Raw genomic sequence first — 16,383 nt, 5'->3', positions numbered from 1 at the left:
TGTCAGTGACGGCGCATCAGAGCGCATAGTGTGTAATGTACAGTGTATTTTGTATTAGGGAATTCGTGTGACTGTAAGTGCCGTGTAGTTTACCAACGTAATTAAAGCCCACTCCGCACCCTCTGTGCGAGACGTTTGAACGACTGCAAAATCGTGTACATTATTTCTAAATCCTCACCAATCCAGTTAGGGATCTGCGTCCTATGCTGTGTAGGGCCAGTGGGGCAACAAGCATTAGGGATCCCTAGCTTCATCACCACCGCCGCAGTTCCTAGTGGGCCACGCAGGGGCCTTCGAACCTCACGACCCACCTCGTGGCTAACCACCGCGTTAGCCTGGCGCCCTCCCGGACACGTTTTCCCGCAACAGCCTTCCCGCTAGGAACACCGCTGAGTCTCGAACACGAGAACCCGGGCGACGGCACTACTTTTTATACTAATCCCGATGTAGTTTCATTATACCTTTCATTAATTTTACCTACGATCCAAATATACCTTCCACCATCCGCCATCTTGCATATTTAGAGTGGGTTCAAAATACCTTTTTGTTATAAATAGTTGCTATTTAAGTTGATGTTTTTACTGTATTTATTTTAAAACTTTCTTCTAAATGCGTTAAAGTTTAAGAAATAGTTAATAAATGATATTGGCCTGCATTGTATTTTCCTTTTATGTTTTATATTTCCCATATATTACATAAATTATAGTTCCATTTAAAAAAAAAGTCTAATGCAATAACATTAATTTTTTTTTTTTTTCCACTTTATAGGTAATGTTATATGATTTCAATGTTTATAAATGAAACTATATTTTGCTGCTTGCTTTGATTTATTTGACTGAAGGCTGTGTATGAAAAAGAAGAAGAAAATAATCTTGTTTGGTTTTTTTTTATTTCTCAAGGTTTTTTCTGCTGCTAGTTCTTAATTTCCCAAGCAAGAATTTGTAGTACGGGTTCGTTTCATTGTTGTGCGCGTTTATGAACTGGTGATGGTACGTGTTCTAAAATATACGTGAGGGGCATGGCTCGTTTAACGGAAGAGATGGTCATAGCTCGGTCAAGAGCATCAGACCTTTCAAACATAAAGAAGTTGAATTGTTGGTAAGTAATATCATTAACGTTTTTATTTTATTTTATTTTCGTTACAATATTATATTATACCTTCAGTTACGATTTTTAATAGTTAAAATGAAACCCCGTAATCTCTGTCCTATAAGTTTAGTAATTTTCTGAACTGTCAATTTGAAATGGGCATTATTAAAAAGGGCATTCATTTTGGTTTTATATACTACTATAGTATGACATTAACATTCAGTTCGGAATTTAGGTCCGGGCATCTTTATTTCAGTCTTCCATGGTTTCTCTGAATGTTGTAACTTAAACCTTACCAGTCATCATGTATAAAAGGCAGACAGGTTGGCATTTTGAAAATACTTTTTCAGTCATGAATAATATCAGGATAATACCATAAACTGTATATTTTTTTACAGGGGCAGTGACCTGCAAGATGTTAGCTTGCTTCGTCGTATGCACAATGTAGAAGTCCTTTCATTAAGGTAGGCCTATTGTAATTTTCTTAGTTGTTTTAAGGACTTTACAAGGGTTGTGCAGGCTGTCTTTAAAGCCACAAAAGTCACAGAATTCATAAACTAGGTTTGAAAATTCGTATAGTGTTTCACATTTTAAATATTTTTTTATCCACTGAATGTTGTAAAAACAATTCTTACAGTGGCACTTCTGAGTAGCTTACTACTAATTTTGCTTGATTATCCTGCGAAATTTCATTTTTCAGTTAACCCAGAATTCTGAAAAAAAATATTCAGTAGGGAGGGCAATGACAGCCAGGAAATGCATGAAGGTGTTAGAGGGAAAAATAAAAAGTTGCAGTGAGCCATTGAGTATTCTCGTGGTTCGTATGTTTCCTCCACCCAGTAAATCCATCAGTGCTACAGTCTCATCTCATCCAGTGGCTTAGCCAGGGGGGGGGGGGGGGGGGTTTATGGGTTCAAACACCCCCCCCCCCCCCCAGCACCAAATCTTCAATTAATTTCTTATTCATCACTCAATCAAATTTCATATTAAAATTTAAAAAAAAAAAACCATTACAATATTTAAATTTAAGTACCGAAAACTTCTAAAATAGCACTATTTTACACCTTAAAATCCTAATTTACCCGGGGGAGGACCCCTGGACTCTTCGCTTTAATATATGGGTTGGGGGGGGGAATGCTTTTTTAACACCACCCATACACAAATCCTGGCTACGCCATCACTCATTGTCTCTAATGAATCTGTTGATATGTAAGCATTCATTCACTCATTCATTCATTCGTAAAAAATTATATTTTCTTATCAGGAGCTATAATAATTTTATTTTGGGAGTGAAGGGGATTGAAACCACTTTCCCCAATGTTTGCTTTCATATTCTTAACCTTTTGTTGGTAGGAATGATATATTTTTTTAGAATTTCAGGGGCGATAGTTAAACTCCCTTCCCAACTTCTCTTCCCTGGCATACACCCAGTGAACCACCACTGCCTCACTACCTGTGTCACTTATGATGCATCACTTAGTGATCTCACACCAGGTCTCAAATTAAACAGAAATGTTGTGTACTTGTCCAGGATCTTTGGATATTTCCTTTCTGGCTTTAACATGGTTACATATTGTAGTGAACTGAATTTTAAATGCCAGTGAACATAGGATGTAAATTGCTCGAACCTTGAATGCGAAATACCTGAAGCTGGTGCAGGCATCACTGGCAAGTTTGCAGAAGTTGTTGCCAATGTCGGTGGGTGTTGGAGTATGTCACTTATTTCGGACTTGTCACTTATTTCGGACTTGTGTCGGCGTTCAGTCAACTTTAAGTCCTTCTCATTTCAGAGTTGGTAGATTTTACACCCTGATTTAACCAACATTTTGATTTGAAACGTCTTTGGAATCAGACCGAAAACATTCGGGTACCAGGATAGAAATTTGGACAGCAACGGAAACATATATATCGTCTCGCCGTAATGACTTCCTATTAGCTTCTCAGATGCAGGTGCAGTGTTACTACTACAACCTTGACTTTGCGTCGCTGGCGAGAGGTTATTTTTTTTTTTACGGGGAGAGGAAATGGTTAATGCAGCGTTGATCTGTGAAAAAAACCGGCGCTCTAGGTCCTTTCCGTTCAGTGTTATAACTAGAGCTTTTCAATATCGATCGGTCTTTATTAATAATAAGCGTACTTTGGACTTACAAATTTAGCCCGCGCAAGAGCCAGCCAATAGTGTAGATAATGCATAATCGTTGTAAAGAGGCGGCTCTGGGCCACACGCAGGCACCCCAATGTCCGGCGCCGAGCGAGCGAGAGGTATAGGGACCGCTACAAAGTGGACGTGTCCGTGAACCGACGCGAGCTCCTCTACCGCCGCTGTACCCGATCTGATGGACGTAGCCGAGGGGGTAGACGACACCCATACATCTTTGTCGAAGACGTATCTTAACTTATGTCGAGTACTGGACGTTTGCTATGTCGAAATAAAGCTCATGTAAGCTTCTTTTCAGCATCTTCCTGTGTTAAAATAAAATACTCAGTTTCTAGCTTTCATTTTGATACAGCAAACTATAAAAGTGCCTCTGTCGTAACCGTTTCAGGTTAAGCCAACGGAAGTGGGCCCCGGCACTTTTCAGTTTGGTAATAACTACACGAAAGAAAAGGAAAAAAAAAAGAATTTCCTAATATCTTATAAAATCCATTCGTGAATATAGTGTCAGCATAACGTTCAATAGTTATTTTTCCCGTACAATAGAGTGAGCGAGGTCGGAAATGGGTAAACACTGAACTCAACTCCAGAGTACCAGGGTTCGTATCCCGTCCGGCCACCCTGATGTGAGTCTTCCGTGGTGTTCGGCCAGGACCGAGTCCTCCCCCGATTTCCTGGTCTGTGTCGCGTGTTGTTCGCCGTCTCTGATGACTCGCTGTCGTTCAGAAGGAATGCCCAAGGAAAAAAATTATAAAAGCGGGGTGGGTAGTATCGCTACACTACCGTAATTTTTCTGCGTGAAAACGTCTCTTGCAGACAATCAGGTATAATTTAACAGGGAAGAAATGAAACTCACCTTTTTATGAATGTATTGATTTATATATTTTTCCCGATTAATCTTAAAATGATACTTTACATTTATCAAGCGTGAATAACTATTTACTGTACTTTACATTTAATACATTTAAAACGGGGTTTCATTTGCTTCGTCTTCACCCATCTGTATCGGGTCTTCATAGTTCGAATTGATTTCTGCCATCCTAGCTTCTGTACTGGTCGACGCAGTCGGTGGCCCTGCAACTGCGTCCAACGGAAAAAGGAAGGAATTATTCCTGATGAGGTCAGGGCGGGATTGAGGGAAAGATACTGGATGTGAGAAGAGGAGTACTTGAGGAAGATGTTTCAGAAATTGGGTCAGTAGGGGGGGGGGGGGGGGGGATGTGTCCTTGCCACCGGGCGGAAGCCCAATCGCAAGTCAAAATCAAGTTAAAAAATAATAATAATAAGTCTACGGTGCTCACGAAGACGCCTCACTCGCTCTGTTGGTAAGCCCTGGCGCTCGTTTGACTCGGTGCGAACCGGCCTGAGCAGTCGAGCCCTTCCCCGCTGCCTCTGGCGCTGAATACTTCTGTAATTGCACGGCATTACCTGAAACAAGCAATTTTAGAACGTTTTTGTAAACTTTCACCCAGCACAACTTTTCACTCGACTTTTTTTTTTCCTGCCTTTTAGAACAACCTCGTTATACAAACGACGCACAAATAACTCATGTAATCCTTTCCTTGGCAAAGTTATGACTAATTCGTTGGTTACGCAGAGTGAATTTCGAGGCTCTTTTTCAACCTCCACTCCCCGCTCAGTGACGTAGGCGCACGATGGCGTAAGTACACTAACAGGCAATGTACAGTGGTCTATTTTCAGAATATATATGCAACACTTGGCGATGCAACCCTTCAGTCACGAGATAATTTTTTGGTGACAATAAGTGTTTCATTGCTAACTGGCAGGATCTTAGTATAGAAGCCTTTTTAAAAACATTTTCACATAAAAAAAATATTCTTTCCTTTTTTTTTTTTTTAAGTAGAGCTAGTCTCATGTACCTTGTCTCAAATTTGACAGCTCTCAAATGCATCATGTACCATTCGTATCCATTTCCCTAACTGTCATTTGCAAAGCATCTCATGAAGTAATGATGTTTGTTTACGAACACTGACATCCATGTGGAGAAGCTGTTTGCAAACATCAGGGCTCCCGCAGACAGGGTTAAATGCAGGGAACTGTAAAGGTATCTTCAAAACCTGGAAGACACGGGAAATTTGACAAAATATAAACTATCAAGCTGGATTAGTAATTTTTAATATATTGTAATCCTCTAATGTGTGAAAACAGGTCTGTATTTTAATCACAATTTCGTGTGTAGTTAAAAACTCATCCGTTTTCATAATTAATTAAACGTAATAACCTTTCAATGAATCAAATGTTTTGATTTAATTAATAGAAGCACAGACAAATGTTAGTCCTTGACATGCTCGAAATATATAATGTATTGTTAAAAAATTTATATTATTTATATTTTATACTAGCTGCTACCCGCGGTTTCAGGGAGTGGGACTCTCGCACCAAGGGTTCCGCACCGACTCGCACTTCGCCAAAATTTTATTATTTTTTGTTATACTTTAGAGTTTGGACCATAATTACACTAAGATTAACTATAGCATTTGTTAACCGTTTTTACGATGGGACTAAAAAAAAGTTGAATAAATGTAGTTATCAAAATCGCTTTATTGAAAGGCATTTGTCACACATTGTCTTGAGATACTAATGTTACTGTATGAGACAGGAGGCCTCAACATGGGGGGAAAAGACTGTTATAGTTTTGAGAGCCAAAAATTTACTTCAATACGTCTCTGTAAACAGTGTTTCGAGACTTATTGTTTTCTGCGTATATGTAGAGATTTTTGGCTCTCGATAATAGGCGAGAAGCCAACATATAGCTGTCCTTGCGAAAAAAATATTGGGTGCCCAGATGTATTCCTGCCACTTTTAGTGTTTTTCCTTGACTTTTGTTAACAGTATTTGAAATTATACTTTTTTTTTTATAGACGAAGGGGTTTAGTTTGTAAAAACGTGTTGGAACGAACCTCTACATGAAATGTTAGGAAGTCACGTTTTAATAACGTTTTATTGACGTTGATCATCCCAAAGGAATAGCCAATTTTTTCGGGATAAAAAGTTGCCTATGTGTTATTACAGCGTGAAGAAGTAAATATCATACACACACAAACATTCTCCAACTCTAGGCAAGACGTGTCGAACGCACCAAACGATAGCGCGTTTAAAATTCAAGGAAACGCCATCTATTGATGAAGTTAGATATAGACTGTTATTAGAGCCTTTAGTTCGCTGGCCGCCGCGAGCTCCAGTAACCGGACGGGTCTCACAAAGGAGAAGGATAGGACGTTGTCAAACCTTATTATATTGTTACGAACGTGAGCAAGGCCGCGACACGTGCAGGTGCACAGCTGGCTGACATCACATGTGGCCGCCGCAACATGAGACGCGCGGTAGATTACAAGGAGCGCCACTTTCCCCCTCCTTCCCTCCGCTCAGCACGCGGCGCTGATAGTTTGATATCTGACACATGACAGCTGGGGAGTCTCGCGCGCCACCTGGCAGTCGTCGACACGTGTTTCGAGAGATTTCTGTCGTCGGGTCGGCGCGGAATGACGCGGCAGGCCCCAGCCGCGCTCGTGAGTTCTAGAAATGGCGTCTGTGATATATAAGACGAGGACGCCGGCCTCAGAGAGTGAGTTCATTCGGGAGTTTTCCCGCGGCGGATTTTCCGGGCGATAGAGCGGCGAAGTCCCTGGACGAAGGTTCTAGGGCAGAGAGTTCAGTTCCGGGCTATAGTGTCGCGGGCGCGGCGGAGTCCCGCGACGGAGATCCACGAGGGGTGCTGCGGCGAGAGTTTCGCCAGAGGTGCGGGCCAGGGAGGTGTGTGGATTGTAAGAACCGAGTGACTGGGGAATAAACATTTCTTTAAGTGTAGTTAATTATTAGACATTTTAGAAGATTATTAGTGATGCAAATATTGGAAATCAATAAAACTGTGTGTGATAAAAATCTTTAAAAGGGATATCCTTTACGAACCCGGTAAATCGTAACAATATGTATGATCAGTCGATCAGTGTGACGGACATAGAGAAATGACACACTCACTGTTTGTATGTCTATGACCTGTGGTTTTCTGTCATAAAAATTAATTGACCCCTTTTTCACTCTACTGGGGATGAATTTCATAGTAATATGTGGCCTATGTGTTAATCCATGTTATGAGCTGTATGCCAAATCTCATCCAAATCTGTTCAGCGATTCGGGAGTCAAGGAGTAACAAACACACACACAAACTTTCGCTTTTATAATATTAGTAGGATTACAGACTGGAAACGTTTGTTGCATAACATTGAAGTGATATTGCACACTGTGTGTTGTGCGGGAAAAGATTTTATGGTAATTTTGATTTATGTGTGGTCACTTTTTGCTTCGGTAATTATTTGTAGTTTAATATTATTATGTTATTCTCACAAAGTCGATTGATGAAACAGGGGAATAAAGTTTGTTCGGACGGGGAAATTTTCTAGAGAAAGAGTGAGATAACCCTGAAACACTGTTTACAGAACAACAGTTGGAGAAAAATACATAGATCATTCAATGGCACTTTTTATTTTTGAGAAGTGTCAAATTCGATGCAAGTTCCATGGCACAGACTGTAGCTAGGCCCAAGCCCGTGTTATTGACTACGTGGCGGGAGGACACTTGCCAGATCCTTGGGAGTGTGGCTCCACTCGTGATCTCACGCACTGACATCGAGAGGACGACCCCTATGACGTCACCGTCTGTCGCGCGAAGAGTCAGGTGGAGCTGCTGTATCGATCTTTCGGGGGCCGGGTCAGGGTCGGTCGACTGTCTTTCGTCCGGTGAATAGGACGGAAAAGTTTTAAACATGACTTACGGCGCACAGTTGAAAAATATGCAGTTTATAAGGTTTACAATACCATGCTAATATGTGTAACAGAAGTTTATCATTTTTGTGTTCAACTAAGAGCAGTTAATTTTAGGGAAACACGACGTTTGTAACAATCAAATGGTGGTAAAAGTGATAGTGTACCTGTTCCAGCGTGTCATTTTGTTTAGACTGGCGTGGTGGTAGAAGTTATGTTGATTTGCATAATTGTCTCAAACTTTATCAACATTTATGAACTCAACGAGGAAAACGAATATTCCCACCAATTAAAGTCTATGGATCAGCTGTACCGTTTTTTTATACTCCCACTGTATTTGCATACATTTAAGCACGAGACCTATGTATCTGAAGGGTCTAGTGGATCTATTTTTTTTTGGTTTGAACACCTTTGTTGAGTGTACGAGGCTAGTACTCTCATCACTCACGGAGCTGATAACAAAGCTCCCGCCGGCCTAGCACTCGCGGAGTGCAAGACTAGTGGCGTGCAAGACGGCGCCTAGGACCCTGGCGTCCACCTCGGCATGTCGCGTGCCCTAGGCGTGTGGCGGCTTCGATCCTTGCCGCGACCGCCAAGGTCGGTGATCCGCCGCCCGCCGCCCGCCCGACACACGGCGGTGCCATCGGCGCGGCGCTGCGGAACAGAACCATCGCACCTGAGGACACTTCGAGGCCACGCGCAGAAAGCTGCGCGACGCGTGCCGCAGGGAGCGTGGTTGGACTGTCGGGAGACCGGGCGGGTGGGCTCATTGGCAGTTGGGGTCGTGGCTGGTATGCCTTACTGGTAAACAATGCTAGCAAGTATTAAATAGAATACTGTATTAATTTTTGACTCGTAAAATTATTTTAATTTTATATTTTGCTGTGATTAAGGTATTTAATGAAACACAACTACTAAACATGTTTATTAGGAATATTCTTTAAAAAAATATGTGAACAGGAATTCATCGATCGTAACTTACGAAAAAGTGTCAAAGTGTACTTTTGTAGCTAAAATTTTTGGCCGGGGTTGGTTATAAAAAAATAACGTAAACGTTATAATTTAACAAATTACTTTTGTGGAGGGCAAATAAAATACATTTCCAAACAATTCTAATACTCTACAAGGGTAAGTAAAATGTGCGTGGTCGCTAGTTAAAAACTGTGTATTTGAATCCATACATGTGTTTTAGGGTAGGTCTTTGCGTAGAGTAAACTCTGAAGTAATAAATCAACACAACTTGTAGCACTGCTAAATTACGTCAGCTGAATTTTAAAAACACTTTAACCAGATGGAATTCATACTTCTCCGTTGTGAGAGCTGGGAGAAAATAAAAATAAAAATTTAAAATTTGGTAAAAAATTCACTAACAGTTAATATTTGCTCAATTAATGGTTCTAAGATACTGAAGAGTACTATTGAGCTTGGCATGGGTAAGGCTGCACTGTTGAATCAAGAATCACTAATGAATTAATAATAAGTAATAACTCGTTGTTATAACAACTTGGTTCACTTACAATGAGTGGTCACATGTTACTTTTTTTAGTGAAAGTATTTATATTATAATTTTAATATTTATTTCATAATAATATTTATTTTAAAATATGTTTAGACCTAAACAATAACAATAAAATAAATTTCAAAGTAATTGCCACCGAGATTCGAACCCCGAACGACTTGGCGGTAGCCTAGTACGCTAGTGACTAAGCTGCTCAACGGCTGCCAACGAAATAAGCTAAGTCGAATGTTAGAAGATTTTTTTTCCTCAAAATTGGATGGCCATTGCGCTTTATTGTTTTGAGGGTTGAACACCCTAAAGGGGTCGTCCCGAAGTTAATTTCACAGGTCGTGCCCTCCCCTTGTTAGTCGGAGTTCCAATGCTGTAATTGTTTGATGTTTCATTACTAGTGCATTAAAAAAAAAGGTTCTGCGTGACAGTACTACTTAACATTCATGAATTAAAAACAAAAGTGTGTGTTTGTTTGTTGAAGTTCTTGCAAACAAATGCACGAGTCAGTATTTACGTTGGGAGCTAATTTTGACAGTTGTGATAACAGATCGTAAGCCAGTGATGGCCTCTTGCGCAGAAGACAAGTATCGGGCATGTCCCGAGCGGCATGTTGTAGTCGCAGGGGTTCATGACGGGCTGTCCGCTGCGCTCTTCTCGCTGATGGGGTGATTACACGCTTTCATTGGCTGTGTACACCTTCACTCGCGTGCGCCCTGGCTGTTGTTGCTTCTCCGTAACACATTGCGACGACGAACATTTTGTATAGGGGGACGCTCGCGGGCGCCTCTAAGCGCAAGGCTGTGGACTGACGGGCAGTATTCTCGTAAATAGGACAGCTATGATTTGTGATTTGTAACCATAACATTATATGACGGAGTAATGAAGATAAAGTTGTAATGCAAGTCCCCCAGAGTGCTTTGTGGAATTTTTACGGAATGTTTCATGCCTAACAATTATTCTGAAAACACGAATTTCAGCCATTTTCACTACAGGCTGATTCATAAATCTCCATTCAAATATAGAAGAGACATTTTCATGTTGTTCGCCAAAATTGGTTAGAGCGACTGTCGTGTTTCGACACGGAAGGGAGAAATGTCGAATACATCCTGTAACAGTAGTATTATATTATACGATTTCTACGGATATTTAAATCACCGCTTTCATAATTAGTATGGGGATATGACTCACCTTATATTCTAGAAACTGCAGTTGAAAAAACTAAATACGGAAACAGAACTACTCATTCGCCCTTAGTGTATCGTTGAGCAGTTTTCAAATCTCGCAGTTTTTTTTTCTGAAGCTCTGTTCACCGTATGTATGCCCATTTCGGGAACTCGACTCACGACGAGGAATAAATTGACAAGGGAATTGGAAATGTTCACATTGAAACCAATGCTAATGGTTCCCTCATGATCGCAATTTCTCCGTGAGGGATAATGTACCTCCCGTCGCTTGGAGAGAGTGGAGAGAGTGGACGGACGAAGCTGTGGCCCTTGCCCGGCCGCGACGCTCCCTTGTAAGGCCGCGCCGAGCGATAGCCGGTCCTTGTTGCGCAACCCGGCGCGCGGCGTGAGTCACGAGTCTGCTGGTGCTCTCTCTCTCCTTGGAACCCTGCAACAACTCCCGTCGTGAAGGCATCCCCAAGTTCAAGTAAAGGGAAGCTGTCGGGAATTCATTTGCCGTATCCGAGCCTCAAGGCTCCCTTAATCAAGAAGGTGGACGAGTTTTCGAAAAATCACGCTGTTAATGTAACGTCTAAGTTAATTGAGAGAGGAATTGGACTTGTGCTGCTTGTAAATAATGATAATTATCATAATGGACGTGCAGGAAGAGTTCTTCTGCATATTTTAACATTTTAAACATTCTAGTGTTAGAATACTACAGCATCCAGCCCAGACATTTGTGTACATTTGACGTTTCGTTAAAGTGATGATTTAATTAACAGTTAAATCGTTTCGTCAGTATTGATGCTATAAAATAACTTCACAGTATAATTTTAAGATTCCTGGTACAGTGTTGGGAGTAATATAATAGCATCATGTTGGCGGTTTTTAAACTTTATTCGTAGGTATATTTGGAAATTTTAAACACGAGAAACGATGTTATTTGCAGTTCCAGTGCTGATGGCATATTTTATGGTTTACTTTTACATTCTTAAAATGAATTTTCGAGAAATATTTTAGTGCTTTCTTTAATTAAGAACGTACTTTGCAAATATTGAAAAACAACGTATGTGGCTCGTTGCTTCCGAATGGTGCTAGACTCATTTTCGGGGTTGTAGCAGTATTTTAGCAAAAACTAAAATGCATAAAACATTTTGGATATATGTCGACTGCCCCCATGTAAGTGGTCTTGTTTACACTGAAGTTATTTATAGTGCAACAGAGCCCGTGCAAGTAACCATTCCTGGGGTTGGATGAACGATGAATGGGTAATTATATTTAGAACATTAGGTCGATGAATTAACATGTTAAATAATGATTGTTCTGGAGTAAAATATTAATTTTTGCACACTAGGAATTTAATGTAGAACAAATTCTTAGTTAATCATAAAGGATTTTTTTTAACTTAAATTAGTTTATCAGTAGTTAGCAATTTTAACCGGTGGTTAAGTTAAGTACTTTAAATGAAAAGCATTTAATCGTGATAACATACGGTTGTATTATTATTAAAATACTGTAAGACCATTGAACGATTGGAAACACGTAAGCTAATGAGGCTGTCTAATGCAATTGGTGTCTCGGCCGTGAATTAGTCTCCCTCCCGTACAGTGTTTTCGCCTTGACCAACAGGCGAGGATGTGTGAATGTAGGGCTGTGGCCAAGGCAGGATAACCCTATATGGCCAGCAAGGTGACCAGTCTGTCAGCTCCAATTACAGCGACTGGTCAGCACTTAAATCATTTGAAAATCCCTTGCGTTTTCATCTATGGTATGCACACGGAGGCTGGGTAAAAATCACCTATTCCTCACTATTGTGGATTGAGGTGCTACATTTTTGTCGAAAAGCTTTGTCGTGGTCGATGCGGAAACATTGCCTCGTGTTGGATGTAGTATCTCTTGGGTTGCGCGGCTTAGGGCAGGGGTAAAGTTCGCACTGACGAGACTCTGAGAAGCCTCAGTCTTTGGTACATTCGCACGGTCTTAGGCTGCAGGAACTAGTGTCTGGTTGTTCGCCTCTCGTATCGCACTATCCCAGGCTTCGGCGAGCAGGATTTTTCTCGGCCGTAGACTACAGTTTGCTGGTCAGTGGGTGGATGGGGCAGCGGCTTAGATATTTCCCGCCTGGCCTGTACCTGCTGACGGGTAGGGGGCTTCTCTCGCCGACAGCCTCGCCTCGTCGCGGCTCTTCCTGTCGGGATCGATGCGGTGAATCGAGGGCGGGTGTCCGGCTCGTCCGTTGGCCTTGGCGACCGGCGACCACTCCCTCGTCCGACCGGTCCGGCGACGACCCTCCCGCCCGGGCACCTCGCCCGCGGTGTGGCCTTAGCCCGTGGCTATTACCTCCTTCATTAACTTCATAGTAGCATTCGCCTTCTGCTGCCCTGAGTATGGTGACTGCAATGTCGACTGGCAGGTCGCAGAACTCCTCGCCTTCGACGTGACTAGATCGCTCAAGCCACGCGACCTCAGGCAGTGGTAGCGAAACCCTGCGATCCTTTAGCCCCGCGTTGTTTAATTGGCTCTGGTTGGACTCTATCCTCCAATAGTTTCATAAACAGGCAAACATGTATCAGCAGAATTAACACTCTCCTCACTACATACAATGGGTATTTCATCAATCCTAAGTTCAGTAAACGTTACACTAAAATTTAATTTAAAATGCCAGTTCGCAGTTGTATTGCTGTGGCGTGCGTGTATGTATATTTGGTGAGAATAAGTGTGGAGGTATTTCGGGCGCAGGCCGGGCATTGCCACCACCTGGCCGTCTGATTGCCACGTGTCTAGTCTCGGTTGGTTTTGAATAAACACTTGCTGTTGTTTTTCGGTTGACTCTTCTCCTGGCCACGAGATTCTCCAGCCGGAGAAGAGAGCGAAGACACGCGCGCATCGTGCATGTTCCGCCTGCTGGATCCTCGTCAGTGGAGAAACCCAGAACCGAATATCGTGGTTGCACCCTCATTAGAAACACGCTGTGGCAACCCGCTAGTGGCAGTGTTCAATTTTATCCGTGATGGACAGCAAGAATTTTTGCAAACCTTCAGTATGATTATAGGTTCCTGCATAGCTGTTCTACTTTCACTTTAAATGGTAAAAAAATAAATAAAAAAAAACTATGTAGCCTAAAACTACTACCAAACCCTGGGCTGGGGGAAGGGACATTTATAATAACAGTAATCTGCCACCGTGGTCAACTTTTTCAAATGTTGCGAAAAAAACTTAAAAGAACTGATAAAATATGACTACATAAATGTGTAATATTCTTGTAACCGCTGAGAGACCAAGGGTCCGGCTTTCTTCATGTTACGTTGCTATGGAGATAACTGTAAACCTGATCTGTTCGTATTGAATTCTTCTTGTAGTCCGGTCAATCTAGACCAAAAAATGAGAGTGAAGGTACATAAAATCCCAACAAGCTGAAAATCAGTAAAATTGTTCAAAACATAATTATAAATAATATTTAAAAGTTCCCCATCATTCCCGTGTAAGGAATTTTTTTTATTCAAGGTCAAAGGTCAAAAAAGTGAGTTTCGCGATTTTCAGCAAAACGGTAAGTTTTATCAAAAAAGTACCTTAGACAAAAATTGTATATCATAAAATTAGCTATAAAAATGTATCAATACTTTTTTTCCTACGAGCCACCGTTTCTGAGATATAACGATTCAAAAAGTTATAAAAGTTATCGTCATAATATGCATGAGTATGCTACGTATATACATCTCTAGAGTTGTTATATATTATATATTATAATATATATTATAATATATATAATATATATAATATATTATATATAATATATTATATATAATATATTATATATATGTATTATAATATATAATATATTATAATATATATTATATATATTATATATATTATATGTTGAAATATTTTTCTATCGGTCATTGTAACTTATACTTAAAATATAAAATATACATAAGTTATAACTATAAGAATATCAGGTAAAATGAAACCCAGTCCCTTAATTTTTAAGCCAGTGTAACTATTTTTACACGCAATAACTGGCTGTGATACGACATCTGCATTTTACAGGAGGGGTAAAACAGCAGTTTTCAAAATTTTTAGAAAGAGTAATTCAACTGAACAAGAAGTTATCACCAACGGCATCCGCTTTCTTCTTTCTATGTACTGAGCTCCTAAAAAAACTACCTGTTTAGATAAGCATCGATATGCATGTTTCGTTAAAAATACTAAAAATAAAAAACAAGTTCAATTAGCTTGTCTTCCTCCAACCTCAGTTGCTGTTCATCAACATCTTTTTCGGGTATATTACCAAGTTGAAGTGTGGCTTGATTATCAGCTAGACCCTACAGACTGGGGTTGGAAGTTGGTCAACAATATATTAGAGCCAGTTCAAATTTTACTCCCACCTGCGCCGGAAAAACTGCTGAACAAAATTTTTTGCAACTGCAAAAAGGGATGCAGTGCTAAATGTGGTTACAAAATGTCGGACATTTTTGTTCTCTGGCATGCACAAATTGTCAAGGCCAGTCGTGCTCTAATGTTGAATCACAAACAATGGAGGATTCGTTTGATTCCGACGAAGTGTCATGCGATACATCGCTATTGATGCAATTTACTTGCATCCAAAATGAAGATGAAGAAGAAGCAGGAGAAGAAGAACAAGAAGAAGATCAAGAAGAAGATCAAGAAGAAGAACAAGAAGAATTTGAAACTTACGAATCAGGCGAATGAACTTCACCACTAAGTACACTACATCATAGGTGGCGTGGAAACTTGTGCATATTCTGACGATAACAACTTTTATAACTTTTTTAATCGTTGTATCTCAGAAACGGTGGCTCGTAGGAAAAACAGAATTAATATATTTTTTATAGATAATTTTATGATCTACAATTTTTGTCTAAGGTACTTTTATGATAAAACTTACCGTTTTGCTGAAAATCGCGAAAAACTCATTTTCTTTACCTTTGACCTTGAATAAAAAAAATTTCCATTCACGGGAATGATGGGGAACTTTTAAATATTATTTATAATTATGTTTTGAACAATTTTACTGATTTTCAGCTTATTGGGATTTTATGCACCGTCTAATGTCTAAATTGACCGGACTATTGAAAGGCTTACTTTTAATTATATTAGGCAATATACTTGTAAGTTTCGTCCTATCAGGGTAAACACAAGCATCAACAAAATCTAGGAACTCAACCGGGGCCCTCCTGGTACCCGGGTTTATTGCCTCCCCCCCGGGCAAAATGCAAGATGAAACAGGGCAGTTGGCTGAAGTGTGTGGGAATCTTGCAAATAGTAACTTTGTGATTTGCTTTATTTTAGGCATTTGTTTTTCAGCAGTCCACTTATGGCGAGATATCAGATTTTGATTTCTCCCTTTAAAACGGTTGATGGGATATGATTTGTTTGTGCTCTGTGGCAACGCAGCGAGTGGTAGAGCCTTGAAATCCAATGGAAAGAGCCGCGGTCTGCCGACTACGGAGCCAGGTCTACACCAGTTACATCCTACGTGTCTTCAGCGTTCAGCGTCTTCAATCGAACCGTCTTCCTTAGCCTGAAAGCAAGCCACACGGAAGGTTTCGTAACATGTTTGATCGCAGGCTGTATGGTACCATCATCGTGTGATACAGGCCTCGGGCCGTGGCCTCGTCTGTCACCACCTTGCAGTCGTCCAGACCTGCAGCCAGTCCATCCCAG

General features: G+C 40.7%; 1 protein-coding gene across 4 annotated transcripts in view; it reads left to right on the top strand.

The window, feature by feature from the left end:
- Positions 1-863: 863 nt before the first annotated feature.
- The window catches only part of LOC134533068 (cilia- and flagella-associated protein 410), a 44,490-nt gene continuing 28,970 nt past the window's right edge, over positions 864-16,383 (top strand). For 2 of the 4 annotated variants that reach the window (XM_063370273.1, XM_063370274.1), the window contains exons 1-2: positions 864-1,098; positions 1,488-1,553. In XM_063370273.1, coding sequence (XP_063226343.1) covers positions 1,019-1,098; positions 1,488-1,553 — 146 coding nt within the window. In that variant the 5' untranslated portion in view covers positions 864-1,018. The remainder of the gene's footprint in view (positions 1,099-1,487; positions 1,554-16,383) is intronic. The other 2 variants (XM_063370272.1, XM_063370275.1) reach the window with 2 other exon arrangements.

Source organism: Bacillus rossius, chromosome 6 (assembly GCF_032445375.1).
Source record: "Bacillus rossius redtenbacheri isolate Brsri chromosome 6, Brsri_v3, whole genome shotgun sequence".
Lineage (NCBI taxonomy): Eukaryota > Metazoa > Arthropoda > Insecta > Phasmatodea > Bacillidae > Bacillus > Bacillus rossius.
The sequence above is the reverse complement of the archived record's forward strand: the minus strand, read 5'-3'. Positions and strand labels throughout refer to the sequence as shown.